The 15324-nt window shown below is 42.7% G+C and overlaps 1 protein-coding gene across 1 annotated transcript; it reads right to left on the bottom strand.

Annotated features, from left to right (window-relative positions):
• Window positions 1-10: 10 nt before the first annotated feature.
• Window positions 11-15083, bottom strand: naa15b (N-alpha-acetyltransferase 15, NatA auxiliary subunit b). Its single transcript, XM_018701031.1, has 20 exons — window positions 14892-15083; window positions 10466-10550; window positions 10271-10375; window positions 8836-8993; window positions 8016-8150; window positions 7173-7326; window positions 6641-6760; window positions 6443-6538; window positions 6084-6190; window positions 5818-5890; window positions 5503-5672; window positions 5250-5402; window positions 3857-3985; window positions 3548-3761; window positions 3186-3379; window positions 2990-3098; window positions 2767-2865; window positions 2448-2591; window positions 1915-2012; window positions 11-1706 (listed from the first exon to the last, which is right to left on the bottom strand). The coding sequence occupies exons 1-20, from the start codon at window positions 14943-14945 to the stop codon at window positions 1509-1511; spliced, it is 2595 nt and encodes an 864-aa protein (XP_018556547.1). The 5' UTR covers window positions 14946-15083; the 3' UTR covers window positions 11-1508.
• Window positions 15084-15324: the final 241 nt, after the last annotated feature.

Consider the following 15324-nt stretch of genomic DNA (forward strand, 5'->3'; position numbering starts at 1 on the left):
GAGAAATCAATTGTTTTCTTTCGTTTGGTTTTAATACAAAATTCCAGAGATATCATACATCACCATCTCCGATTCATCTTTCACATTAGATCCCAAATTAGAGGAAAAGGGGGAAGAAAAGAGATTATTGGGGAAAAAAATGGAGAACAAAAGAATTAAAATAAATTGCAGATGCTCATACATTTGACACGCCTTGTAACATTTGCACTTGTGTCACCGTCAGGCAACGGGCTTCATTGCTGAACTCTGACCTTTAGAGGAGCCGTATTCATTAGCAGAGAAGAGCCCTCTGAAGTAAGATGTACTGGAGGCTCGTTTCCACTTCCACTGTCAGAGTCTCTGTGTTCATGCAGATAAAACCTTTTCTAGAAGTGACGAGAGCAGCAACACCAGTGACTCTGCCAGAAGGCTCAGTGTAATCACTTCAACCAGACCTAGAAATGACCATCATCAATTTTAAGAGTTCCACTGACCCATTAAAGACAGGAGGGTGTCTATGGTATTGCTTAGATCTATCCAACTCTCTCAGAACTATGTAAAAAGGTTAAGAGTAGCAGTGTATTTGAAATGGAGCACAACACACAATCTTTACAGTTTTTATTCTGTGCTACAAGGTGCTCCATAATAGACAGGAGGATTACATATTCCTATGTTGAACCAGGAACAGTGAGGGAAGCACAGTCTGACCAAAGAAAAAAAAAAAAGTTCACATGTGAGGCCACTTTCTCCACTTTGTCCGTGCTGTGGCCCCCGCAGAGATTGGGCCTTCCTCACACTGCACTGCCACATGTAGATCTGCGGTTTACTGGAGCGTTACAGTAGATACAGATAACACCTGTGGTCGTTGGATGTCCTCGGTGTCTACTTCAGGGTCCTCAGTAACTCCTCCTGCTCAGCTTCCTACAGATCTGTCAGGGATCAGATCCACTCAGCTCAGTCTCCCATCCCCCAGTGACAGTTGTGTCCTATTTTCTTTTAAATTAGCTTTTCTTTTAAAATAAGGGGAACACAGTATGCGACAGGTCTGTGTTGAAGCAGCACTGAGTCAGACTCGAGTGGTTGCTGTCACTGTTATTGATCGTCTGAGGAAACTGACAGTCCGTGTCACAGTTCATCCCAACAGTTTGCCATTAGCTATTGTTTATTTTCATATTCAGCATGGTTGTCAGCTCGATTAAAAAAGTAAAATGGCCATTCTGTTATCTCCCTCCCCGCCCCCCCCGCCCCCTCACAAATATACACAGCCACACACATGCACTCACACACATACACGCCCTCAAAACACACACACACACAAAAACACACACACACACACACACACAGTCCTGATTTTCACCATGTGGGAGAGAGCCAAGTCAAGCCATGTCAGACCCGATTGAGACGAGCCAAAGAACGAAACACCCATTTTCGCTTCCCGTGATTGGCTCTACAAAATGGCTGCCAGGCGTACTACAAGGCTCCGTGCTCGGCCCAATTCCTTTTCTCATCCGCTGGCTGTTTTGTCACGCTCACATTTCGTTGGCTAGCTCCTCCGTTTCTGTGGAGACATCTCCATTGGCGATCTTGGTGTTCTCCTCATATCCAGGGGGCATGAAAGCTAACGTGTATGGGTAAAGCTTGTGACACTCGGCGCGGTACGCCTCCACGTGCTCTTTACAGTCGCCCAGGGCGCCGCTCCGAATACACTCCAGGACCTCCGTGCAGATCTGAAATGGGGAGGAAAATGACAGAAATGAAATTACGACTCTTTTCATTCAGGGTGTTGTATTTCCTTTTTTTTAAAAAATATTTGACCCATTAACAGCAACATAAAGGAATAGCTGTAGGTGCATAGTGGCATAGTTTGCTGGCTACTAATACATACTTCATTATAACTCTTGGAAAGAGAAGTTGTCACATTCCATGAATACACACCTGTATGGTTCTGTTGTTGAGTGACTCATCTAGCGCAGTGGCCAGCTCTGCTGCCTTTGTTTCTGTTGATGAGTCCAGATACACCATCATCTTAGCAGCTGCAGGAAGGAGAGAAGAGAGAGAGTGAAATCCATCACTTTCAAAAACTAAAAAGGAGGAGTATGACTTATTCAGAGAAATAAGATTGTTTTTTGGTATCTGCAAGTAAGTGTCATTTGTGAAAAAAGAGAAACTGTGATGTGAGCAATTGTAATGCATAAGAGTGCTGGTAGAGTGATTTCAGTGTTGTCTGAAGGTTTGCTAAAGGACAGAAGAGAGAGAGCTCAACTCCTGCGCACAAGAGATAAACAGGAACTCAAGATACAATGAGAGAAGTTTTGGGAGGTCTTCACTACATCTAAGTTTTGTTTTTAGAAAATTCATACTTTATGTCTTTTCATTTGGCCAACATAAAGGCAAGTCACAGCTCATAAACATGTTAACCTATGCTTTAATAACATTATGTGTGTGAATGTGTGTGATGTGAGGCCTACCAGCCAGTCGGTGTGGTATGGAGTTGGAGTGCTTGGTGAGGTAGGCCTGGTTGAAGCTCTTAGCATTGCTGTCTCCGAACAGCCGGGTGATCTCCTGCTTCAGCACTGTCCTGACCACCTCTGGCAGCTCCTTGCTCTCCGAAACTGAAGGAAGGATTGAATGGGGCAGAGACAGAAACAATGGTGGGAGGAATACAGAAAACAAAGACAGTGAGGAATATGTTAGAAAGAGAATGGATTTATGAAAAAGGTGCGTTACCACATATGGCACATTTAACTGATGTGGCATTGTGGTATTAATGATCAACTCCCGTCTTACCTCCCTTAAAGAAGCGCACTAAACACTGGTGTAGCCATGGGTGGTCTGGGTCAATGGCCAAGGCTCTCTTCACTGACTGAAGCATCAACAGGTATTTTTCTGAAAGAAGACATATTAGAAACATGTATAGGAGAAATGAAAGATAAGGGACATATTATCAACATGCTAAAAACATTTTTTAAAAAGTCAGTGAAGTAACATTAAAATAAGTGTGTGTGCTAACCTTTCCTGAAGTAGATCTCAAAGGCCAGTAGGTGTGTGTCAATTTTGTCTTTGACCAGGTGTTTGAGAGGCATCAGGAACTTGACAGCTTCTTCCAGTGGATTTTCTACCTGCAAAAGTCAAAAGATAAGAACTTAAATAAAAGAACCATCAACAGGATCTTAACAGATTCAGTTGTCAAGATTTCTAACACCAACTTTGACTAGTTTGTCAGGAACAAGCTCCTCTTTGGGCCCTCCAATCTCCTCGTCATCATCCTCCTTCTTCTTCTTCTGATTCTTTAGTTGCTTCTCCTTCTCAGCGTTCTTTTTCTCCTCCTCCAGCTGGGCTTTCTTCTGGGCTCTCCGTTGCTTGTTCCTCAGTTTCTTCAGCTCTTTGTCCGAGAGGTTCGCTGGAGTAAAGAAGTGACAAGTGGTGTTGATGATGGATCAGTGTTCTGATTTCCTCCTTTCCTTTGTCAAGCATTTAAAATGTTCTGGAACTGGACAGTTCAGTAGTGCTAACTGGAATCCAAATCTGATGTTATATCCTACACAAAGGCACATCATGATTCCCTCACCAGTGTCGGCCTGCAGCTCCTTGCTGTCGTCAGTCAGGGGATTGTCGTGGAGGCTCAGGTAGATCTGGATGGCGGTGACGGCAGCCTTGTAGTAGAAGGGATGCTGCCGGAGCACGTCCTCCAGCTTCAGTAGGTCCACATAGGAGCGTAGTGTCATCTTCCTCATGCAGTAGGTGTGGAAATCAAACTGGTCGTCTGTGATCTCCACAAAATGCTGATGAGAGAGTGCGAGGAGAGGAAAGTTGTGAAAAAAAAAAAAAGGATTTTATAAAACATATAAAGACTGTATGTGGGTGGTTAAGGTCTCACCCTCTCGATCTCGTGGCACTTCTTGAGAGCCTCCCCAAACTTGTTCATAGCTTTGTAGGCGAGTGCACACTCAGTCTGGAACCACATACACTGCATCTCATTCAGATTCTCCACTGCTGATGCTCCCTCCTAGACAAAGACAAAATAAAAACAAGATATATCAGTGAGCAAGGTAAATGACAAAACAAGGACTTGGCAAATTACCCTGTCCTCATTATGTTAAGTTCACCCTGTGTATGAAGGCATTTGCAGACAGCCTCTTCTCACCAACAGATCTGTGTTGTCATACTTAGACAGGATTTTAGGGCGAGAACCTGGCGGACCCTTTTGAAAGATACAGGTTTTTGTTGCATTTCACAATGTTTACAAGGGAACTAAGAAAAACTATGATACAATGAAATACAGACAGAGTTTAAGGGGCTATGTATAAGAATAGGCCAACTGTTGAGTTCATATTCCGAACAAATAGGGTAGAGCATATTACCAGAAAGTTAGTGTGTCCACCCTTGTTGTAAGAAACGAGGATATGCACTCTTTGGTCCCTCCTCCCCCCTCCCAGTCGGGCATACCAGGACAAACCTGGCGGGCCACTGCATCAGTGGGCCGATGGACCATCAAAAATAATAATAAGCCCTGTCAGCCTTCTCTGTGTACCCGTCATTTGGGGTTCACTAATACCAATTTAAAGATTACCAAGAGAAGGAGAAGGTTGATCATTTTAGTTAATTTTTGAACATCTGAAACTAAAAATTACATACAACCTCTTTAAAAATGTAATACTTTGAGCCAGAGTATATTGTGTTCAGTGGACATTTATCTTACAAGGGAAATTTGCTAAAAGTCACTTACTATACAGCATTTTATTATTATTCACTTGGTTTTGTGTTTAAGCTTACTCATCTCAGTCTCCATTTCCTGCTTTAGTAAACAAACACCCACACAGTAAACAGAGGCACCATTTATGTTACTTCAAACACACACAACTGAACACTGAAGCTCTTTTTAACTGGGGTCTTCTTGTAATTAACATTATTAACTCTCAAGTATTATACACACACACACACACACACATACATATATACATATATATATATATATATATATATATATATATATATATGGTTTGCTCTGTTTTGTAGAAGTCATTTTGTCTGTGTAATCTTATTTGAATCAGCTTGCAAGTGAATAATTAGTAAAGAAAAAAATCTGACCTTCATTTGTGCATGGTTTTAGGACAGTAATATGTAAGGTCCATGAGACATCATGGTTGCACTAGTCCTTTGTGAATGGAGTTACCAGGAAGTACATCTGTGACATACTGAATGAAGAAGGTCTTCCTCACTTTGTCTGCTGTTAGTGTATACTTGTGCGCACACTTGCACAGTTTTCTCACCCGTGTGAACTTGGAGCACATTTCCTCAGCCTCTTTGATCATGCCAGCCTTCAGCATGTACTTGGCACACTTGGAGTTGATGAATCTGTCAGCAGTGTCCAGAGCCTGGGCCTCATCCATCCACTGAGCGGCCTCTCTGATGTTCCCAGCATGCTGTGGGAGGGGAAAAAGGTCAATTCAAGAATCACTATACAAGAAGGCAACCAAGAACGCTTTTCGGTTACAAATGCAACAGTAAACAAACAGGTGTTACCTTGTAAATCTTGGCTTTGATAAGGAAGAGTTCAATGAGTGTGGGGGTGCTATCAATGGCTGCATTGATGTATTCTAAAGCCAGTGTCTGTTGGCCAATCATATCGTAGTGCTGTGCCAGGAAGTACTGCACCCAGAGCAAGGTGGTTGGTGGTTCTTCCTTTCCGTCATCTGCAAGAGTGCAAGTAGATTCTCTAAGTTTGTGCCTTCAGGGTTGTAAACAAAATACAGTGAAACTGATGGACTGAACTTGTTGGTTGAAAATACATTAATTCATCATCATCACCACATCCTGATTTTGCAATTTCCTCCTCACCATTCTGGCTGAACATTCTACAGCTTTTTAATGAGGTTTCATAGCCGACCACCAACTCCTCTATTATTGCCACCTGTGAAGAGAAAGAGGACAAAGTACATTATCTCACATGCAGTAATAAGTATGCATCTGACGGAGATTACCTAAAAAATATTTCTTTCCCTCTGTTTTATTTCACTTTCTTCACTGCATTTTTGTAAGCTGGGGACAAAGTGTCATTGTGATTTAGAACAGTCATCAGACATCTCTAGCAGTAATGCTGTCACCTTTTCTTTGTCGTTATACAGTGATTTGAGTGTGGTGAAGACAGGCGGGCAGCCTTTACTGAAGTTCATCCTCAGATACCTGTCCAGACACTCTCTGAACTTCTCACCTGCAAACAAACAGGATGAGATGGAAAGGATCATAAACCTTCCTCAAAATTAAAACAACTTCCTGCATGTTCAATAGATGATTTAAAAAAGAAAAGAGCAATAAAACAAACCAAAAAAGTGAGGGCCAAAATATTATAAATACAATGGAAAACCTAAACGATTAAAAGATGAATACAGCTGCTAGTTTGTTATTATATTCCAACCACATGGACTGAAATTTTAGCTGAAAGGAGATGTATCATTGGTCACACCAGAGAGGAAGTTGAGGGGCAGTCGACGAGGTACCAGTCCTTTGGGAAACTTCTCCCAGGCGTCCTCATAGATCTTGTGTCTCTCCTCTACGCTGCCTGAAAAAGCATTCAGCACAGTTTTTACAGTTGTGAAATCAAAGTGGACATTTCAATGGTCAGTGATGAGAAGATGAAGCTAGAAAGAATAATGTGTCATACTTGGTTTTAGGGCCTTCTCCAGACCATGGTAATAAGACCAGTTCTCTGGGTTCCTCTCCTGCAGACGACGGTAGACCTCTGTTGCCTCCTCTAGACGTTCCAACTTCAACAACAACTCTCCTACAAAAGCATGACCACAAATATATAACTTGTCAGAAGCTGCTCAGATTCAACAGACAGGCCAAAAATGAATTACTTGTGATCTTCAAGGATACAGTCAATTAAAAAACAACATCACCTCACCAGTATAAACTTTTTCCTGCTACAATTCAGCTGGTACAGAGCAACTAGGGTGCAAAGAATGAAGGCATCTCACATCGTGCACAAAAGCTAAAGCTACTCAATCAGCTGCACTTTATCATATTCAAGGGTCTTTGCGATCACAAAGAGCAGAAGAAACATTGCATTACTTTAGTATGCATGTGTTTACTCTTTCAAACACCTGGGTCTTGGACCTACCAACTGCAAATAAGGAGATTAACAGGCTCTGGCTTCAGTCTGTTTGTGTGTGTACTGCGTGTGTGTGACCCACCTCGTGTCTCCTCCACAGCCAGTTTGTCACAGATCTGCTTCTCATAGTTGGACAGATGCTCAAGGGCCTCCTTGTACAGGCCTGCTTCCCTCAGCACCTGGTTCTGGTACAGCAGCAGCTCGCTGTACTCGTAGTCCACTTTGTCTGGAGACGTCTGGACAGAGAACACAAGTGAGGGAGCAGCGTTAAGCCAATATGTAACACTGCTGTCTTCATTTATCTGTTCAAGTAATGGCTATGTGCCATGCAGACATAGGTGACTTATGCAAATGTTCCTTCCGGCTTCTTTCAAACATGACAGGGGCATTTGAGAGAGAGAATCAGAGGACGGCTGTAAGTTGAAAATGGTATGATGGAAGAAGAGAATTTCTTTCAGGATGCAACAGTGATGGATTTTATTCTTTTATTTTGCCGTTACAGTCTTAATGACTGTCGTGAGCACACTCGCCTAGCTTGTTGTATTACATAGATAGCGCAAAGGCAGGAAGCAGACTGGTCTTATCAGGATCACACCAGAGTGAGAGAGTGAGAGCTCTATTGTGGCTGTGACTGATGCACTGGCGACAGGGAAAACACCCATATTTAAGACTCTGTTGAAAGGAAGAGAGACTGGCCACAAAGCATGCACTATAACTCTGATTCGTCCATCAGTAAGTCACACACCTACAACGTGACAGGAAATGTGAGCAAATTTCATACTCATCTTACACTGCTGTGTGTTGCGTGGTCTCACTGAAATACTTCATATTCATGTCTTTTTGTTTGACCATTTGACCTACTCTATGAGGGATGAAAAAGAGATCCTTTGTATAAGAGAAATAATAATCTCTAATTGTGCCTAACCTGTTGTGTTTTCCTGAACTCCTCAATGATCTTAGCAGCCATCTCGTAGTCTTCCAGAAGGTGATAAGCGATGGCGTAGCCAATCCAGGAAGCCCGCTGGGCTGGACGCAGCTGCAACAGCTGGTACCGTGTCTCCTATAGGGGGAAAAAAACAAAAAGAAAACAAGTGAACACGAGTCTATTTAGCCATGCTGAACATCAGAATCAACACTGTAAAATGTGATGTGTAGCTAGGGAGATAAACAGGGGAAAAAAGTGAGGCAACCGCTGGCAGCACAAAGTGAAGATGAGAAATTTTGCTGATTCATGGTACTGACACCAGGATCTTGCTAGCTGGCTCAGAGAGAACTAAAAAAAAAAAAAAAAAACCTAATACACTCTGACTCAGAGCCCCTCCCTTTTCCCTCTCCCATCCATATTTTTAATCCTTTCAACCAGACTTTCATCTTGCCATTTCGTACCTCGCACTAAATAAGCATCTAAATCCCAGGCTGTGTCCCATGAGAGCTGTTCCACATTGTGAAGACTGACTGCAACCTGATATCTGCCTGCTGATACACTGCATCTTCTCCAAATCAGCGCCATACTGTGCCCTGGACCAGGCAGAGCGACAGATGGGATTGTGTGTTCTCAGGAAGTTCTTTTGCCATAAATTGCTTAAGTCTGTTTTGTTCTTGTATTAAAAAGAAAAGTTGCCACATTTCTGAGAGCAGGATTTTAGGCTCTAGGAGTGCTCTGGAAGGCCGACCGTATGCCATATGACCTCTCACTTCTTTTTCTCTCTTTCATTGTGACGATCCGAAGCATATTGAATCCTTACCCGGTAGCCCTCCAGGTCTCTCATCTGGATCTGAAGCAGGGACAGGTCTCGGAGGATCTGCAGGTTGTCCTTGTCCCACTTCAAAGCGTTGCGGTAACACTTGATGGCCTCGTCATACTTTTTATCCGAGCGCTGCAGTAGGCCGTAAACGTGCCAGCCTGGGATGAACGAAGAATTAAGGATATACACACACAGTTGGCCCATACAATCTGATGTCATCAAACTAATATTAAAGGGGAGGTCGTGTTTGAGTTGCGGTTAACACGTGTTCAGTGTTGGCTGTGTACTGAATACACAAGAGTTACTGTTGAACTTAATTTCCTCTCTGGGATCAACAACAATGATTCTACTTAAACTGCACATGCAACTGCTAAGCTACTCCCTACAGTGCGACTCAGGGTGTGTACACATGTTGAAGATAGCTGCCACTGCTAACTTAGATTTTGAATAATGTTTACTTTGTCCAACATCACAGAAAATCAAGGCAAGGTAAGAAAAACAGAAGAGAGAATGAGAAGCAGGAGGACTGTATATCTAGACAAAAAAATTGTTTGGTGTGTTGTGTGGTGACAAACATACAGACTTCTATCACACCTGTGAGTGCACAGTGGGTTGATTTTAGATGCTTCCTGATTTCAACAAAGAGGATTTTTAAAAACATCCCTAATCAGGGATGAGACCAGAGAGACAAATGTGTAGATTCTGGTGTTACAATTGTGTATTAAAAACCTCACCTCACACAGGTAAGTGTGACTGACTTCAAAAAGGGAGGAAAAATCTTATGGAATTATATTCAGTAAAAGTAGGACCTACTAATATTCACAGACAGAAAGTCATTATGTTGCAGCAGTTATGTTCAGACAGGCTTTATCTGCAATTTGGCTGGACTATGTGTGTCCAGTTGCGTTAACTGATAGATTACCTTAAAAAAGAATAACCAACTACGAATTAAAGTGATCCATGTTCTTAAAAAAAAAAAAAAAAACACTTCACGCATCAGAATACATCCCTCAAAATACACACTGCATAAACAAGACATGTCTTTGCCACTGACTCAAGATAAAAAATGACTGGTGAAGCTGAAAAGATAGCAGTGTGTCTGCTCAGAGATATGTTGACTTTAGACAGGGCCTAGGCTGAGATAGCACTTATCTGCTGGAAATGTGCACAGATTTCTCTCTAGCCTGGGAGTCAGGCAGAGACAGAGGCAGAGGCAGAAAGAGAGCAACAGAGAGAGGATGTGCTGACTGTGCTCCACAGAGACAAGAGCTCCTCTACACAATGTGTGGCTTCTCAAGGTCCAGTGGCCGTCAAAACACACACCCATTTTACAGCGACACTGCTGAAAATAAGAAGTGATAACAACTTAACTTGCAGCATATCTCCTTCACCAACACAATAATTCTGTGTCTTTGAAATAACCATGTAAGGATACAGACATGGCTCCTGAGGTCGTTGCGCAGGCCTCTTCTCACCAGATCATAGGCCTCCTCCTTTTTCCCCAGACAGTTCAGGGTCAAGCCCTTCATTGCCAGGGTCTCTGAAAGGGGAGACAAGGATATAGAGGACAGTGAGGGCTACACTGAATGAAAATGAAACATTTCCATACATCTACACTTCTGCTGCTTACCTCCATGCTCTGCAAACTTGGGGTTGGACAGGATTTGTTTGCAGAACTTGAGCCCGTTTCTGTACTGTTTATGTTCGTAACATCGCTGTCAAAGGGAGGAGACACATCACATTAGGCCAAGAGAAAAAGAGTGATAATTCAGGGAGAAAGGAGCAGCGTAGCACTCACAGACTTTTTACAACATAACAACAAGCTAAGTTTAGCAGGATCCACTTTTTAATGAAGACACACAAAGTATTAAACTACCTTAAAGAGATTACCAGCATTTTGCCCTCAAGTTATATTTAGGTACAGAGTTGCACAAACCACCTCTCTTTTTAAGCTGATGACTCTCAGGGGAGATAGTGTGTGTGTGCATGTCTGTGACAGAGAGAGAGCAAGAGCAACAGTGAGAGAGGGGGGAGAGGGGGAGAGGGAGAGAGAAGGGAGAGATTGGGTGGGGGTGGGGGAGGGTGTGTTAAGCTGGCAGATGGCATTTCATTGTACCACCACCAACTTCGCTAATGGTGAAAAAGATGACGTCAGCTTCACATACGGGGTGCCAAGGTCGGTTATGAAATTACAAGTAATTTGCTGTTGAGTTAGGTGAAAGATTATACCATTAGTTGAGATGTGGGGCCACAGGAGGAAACATCCTATGTCCTGTCAGTTGCTTTATCAACACACAGTACTGTAACCGAACAGCACAAATGACAATGTGAAACTAAACTGTGCATGCTGGTGCAAAACAGTTGTGTGTGTGTGTGTAACAAAACCATCTGGTCAGTGGTGTAAGGGGCTAGTGGACATGCATTAAGAAATGTACACACACAGCCAGCCATAATATTTGCATCGATGGCACAACCTTGTCAATAGCATCTGATGTATTGACACCAATCTCTCTCCACATGCAGAATCACAACTAGAAGGAAGTACAACAAACTAAGACACGAAACTTGTCACTGAACCAATGAAAATATCTGGTCGAGCTCAGAGCATCATTACCCGGACATATTCTATAATCAACATACAGACAAGTGAACACAGCGTCACATGGTCTCGAATGATAAATACTTGTCCTTCTCTAGAAAAACAGACAAAACACCGAGCTCCTGTTTTATGAACAAACGCAAAAGGAACCTAAACTTATCCATTGTTTAGAAGTTACACTTTTTCTTCAGTGGAAATACTACAGACAAAAGATGACATTTAACATGAACCAGTGAATTTGACAGTGTTTGGAGTGGATGATCTGTCAAATATGTACCAGTAGGATTAATATTCAAAACACTGATCAAGAACTGTATTAGCTGATAACATCTGAAAAAGTTACATAGTATATATTTCCCATTCCCCAAGTTTTTAAAACACTTGCCAAATAAGGGCTGTTTATCTGAGTTATGTTGCTTTTTGTATTAAGAAAGCTTATTATGTGTCTGTGGGAAAAAAAATACATTTCACAAACAGAAGCCAAACCAAGTCTTCATCATAACATTCTACTTTCAACACAATCTGACAAAGCCAACGATAAGCAATGTGCTGTCAGCAATGTCTACCACAAATGACAGTTCAAAGAGTCACACGTGCATTATGCAAGTATACTGATGCTACTACAGACACGCATGCTGTAGTGTACATTTAATTTAAATTTAGCAACATTAACACCACCAGCTGTGCTTATCCAGCATGTTCTCTACCTCACCCAAAATAACTCAGCCCCCTGAGTTACAGAGAGAATGTGTCAGAGCATTGCTCCAAGTTGCAGGTCTCGCTGCAAGGAGCCGTAGGGGCATACATTAGATTTAGGGAAACCATTTCAAAACATTTCAGAGCTCTAAAGCACTGAAGGAAGGTCACAAGGAAGAGTGTTGTGGTTTCAGCAAGTTAAGACATTCATGTTCACAAGCTTTTCAGCTTTTTACAGAGCACTTAGTCAGAAATACTTGAGCTGTCAGAAACCCTACCCATAATACATCAGGCAGTCCTGGACAAACCACTTCAATGAACAGACCCAGTTCCACTCTACTGAACCTGTCCTGCAGGACGTTGAGCAAAATACAGTTCCCCTTTGGTGGGGGCGTGTAGCTACAGGTATCAGGGAAATTGAATGAAATACCTGGAAGTCCAGTTTTAAGAATTACACCCATCCAGTAGGTGTTTATCACACGCCAAGACTACATACAGCTGTTTACACTCCTTTGAGTCTGGATTTTACAACTGAGAAGTTACCACAGATGCAATAGTTTTATTGTCTTGATAACTGTGAGGTGAATATCAGAGTTGTGTTTTTTTACTTCACCTGTCTGCTTTATTAGTTTTATCATTTGTTGATGCAAATGCAAATTTCATATACAACAGGGATGTTTTCATGCAAGACTAAGATGATAAATGCTATTTTACTTTCTTTAATGGTACAAGTTCCAACTTTATGTTAGGCTAACAATAAGGAAAAGTGTCCCCATTCCCTGAAAGAACAAAATGGAAACACATCCAACTCCACTGCCATGCAGAAGCTGGAAAACTGCCAACTTTTAATAATGCATTTGGGCATCCAGTCTGGGAAAGCAAAAATAAAGAGGGGTGTGGTCGATTCCCAACTACAGCCAGGGAGAAAAATGTTTCAAGTCTCATATCACATTCAAACAGAAGACAAGGTTAATGACAGTAATTTTACTCTTGTTCACACAACAATAATCTCCAGCAGATGACACTAGCCCGGGCTTCTTAACTGGACGCAAGACCCCAAGTTTACCTCCTTTTTAAAATAGAAATGTTCAGAGGCAGTCTGAGACAATACACTCTGATAAATGCCTGCAGCATACTCTACAAGTTCTCCAAAAGTGGAGTGGAGTACCCACATGGAAATTATTCTGTTAAATGTTTGCTGCATTGTTGTCTGATGCAAAGAATTTGATTTCTGCTATTATTCACTGTTGTTAATTATCTGTAATTTTGGCACAAATTCAGAACAAAAGGTAGTTTGCCATAGTTTTTATAGGTAAATTCTACAATTAATGAGTGTGAGATCTGAAAAACATAACTTCAATCCAACACATTAAACAGTGTGTCCCAACAACAGTTCAGGGAAAAGCAGTACCTGCTCTGTATGCAGCAAACACAGGTTCTAACTTTTCAAGATCAGGTGCGGGTCACAGGTCGGTTTTCCCTGCCAGAGGTAGAGCAATTCGTTGCCAGTCTCCTGCCTAATAAACACCCACTAACTCCCAACAGAGACAGCCGCCTATCACGAATTTCAAAACAACTGATGTTTATCTACACCGGTTAGCGACAATAAACTGCTCGCTGGCCACATAATATGCACAGTTCCTGGAAAGTATTCCGCTGGATGTCCATGCAGAGATTTTTAACAATACACATCGACAACCGTAAGCATGGCAGCAGAGGAGGGAGACGTACTTAACATGCAGTAAAAACTACGCTGAGTTCACAGACAGCTCAGTTACTGTCACGCTCGACAGAAATTAAAACTATACTAAATCCGCACCAGTCCTCTGAGCTACATAAAACTGCGAGCAGATAGCAAACAAACTGCGGGGCGACACAAGGTCTCAAACATGGAAGAGAGGGATGGATGGTTGGTAGATGGGTGGGTAGCTAGCTGCCACAGCAAAGCAGGCCTGAAGCAGCACAGATTTGCTGACACAGTCACACCGGTTCTTCCGTAATTTTCCTCTCCTTTAGACACATGCGCTACCAATCTGACCTAATCTAACCCAGACTGGTGATGGTAATGAGTGCAGGCTGAGCCCCCCCACACACACACAGATTAAGACTGACAATTACCCAAAGTCTGCTGTCCAAGGATATCAGGTTGGCTAGCGTTAGCCGATTAGCTAACGTCAAACGGACAGCCAGTAGGGCTGAGCTCGGGTAACAGGTTAACATGGCCCAGGTCTGGCACGAAATAAGCGTGCGGTTATATACCGGTAGAGGCACGTGCTTTGCATTCAGCTAAGAGCAAAACAAAAGCAACAACACCTACAAAAGTAGCTTGGGAAGCTGGCCTCAAGCCATACACGACTGTTGCACTGGCTATTGAGTTAGCCATCGTGGAACCTAGCGTTAACGCTAAGTTATTGGTTGTTGTGTTTGACAAGCGGTGAGGCCTGTCTCAACTAACCAGCCAAGGCCGGCTATTTAAACGAGCAACAAAGTTTTTTAACAGTATTGTGTTTTAAAGAGTTTGAAAACGTCTGTCACAACCACCGCAGAACACAAACAACCATTTCAGCTTTACATTACAGTGACAGCGAGGGCCGGGCTAGCTCACCCATTCAATGATGCCATTTTGCTAACTAACTGAAGCTAACGCTAACACCGGAGAGCTACACTGTCACCCGGAGAGCCGCGGATTGAACCTTTCAGCACATCCCTTGACTCTGTTAACGACAGCTGTTGTTAAGCAGCTCTTTAACGACCAACTCACCAAAATCCTCTTGAAGAGAGCGTTCTCTTTCGGCGGTAAAGTAACTGTCGGCATTGTTGCGGTTGAGATCAGTTTCCCCCTCGACCTCAGCACATGTAGCTAAAGTTAGCCCGGATAGTCCAGACGAGTAGAGCTGAGTGATAGCCCTGGCTCGCCTGCTTCAGCCGCTCCGCTCGATTGCTCCGTTTTCTCTACGCACTCACTTCCGCCTCACGTGGGGACGGAAACTTCAACACCTTTCAAAATGGCGGCGGCAGATTTCTCAAGACAGAGCTGTGAAGATCGTGACAAAGCTACAGACCACCTCCATGCACGTTTTAAGACATGTAAAAATACTTTGCCTGGAGGAGTGTTTTGTGCCTGAATCTGACAGTTTGTTTAAAATTCTTTAAATGATAAGTCCATACTGCATGGAGGCTTCAATTCAATTTAT

This window comes from Lates calcarifer, linkage group LG5 (genome assembly GCF_001640805.2).
Source record: "Lates calcarifer isolate ASB-BC8 linkage group LG5, TLL_Latcal_v3, whole genome shotgun sequence".
Lineage (NCBI taxonomy): Eukaryota > Metazoa > Chordata > Actinopteri > Centropomidae > Lates > Lates calcarifer.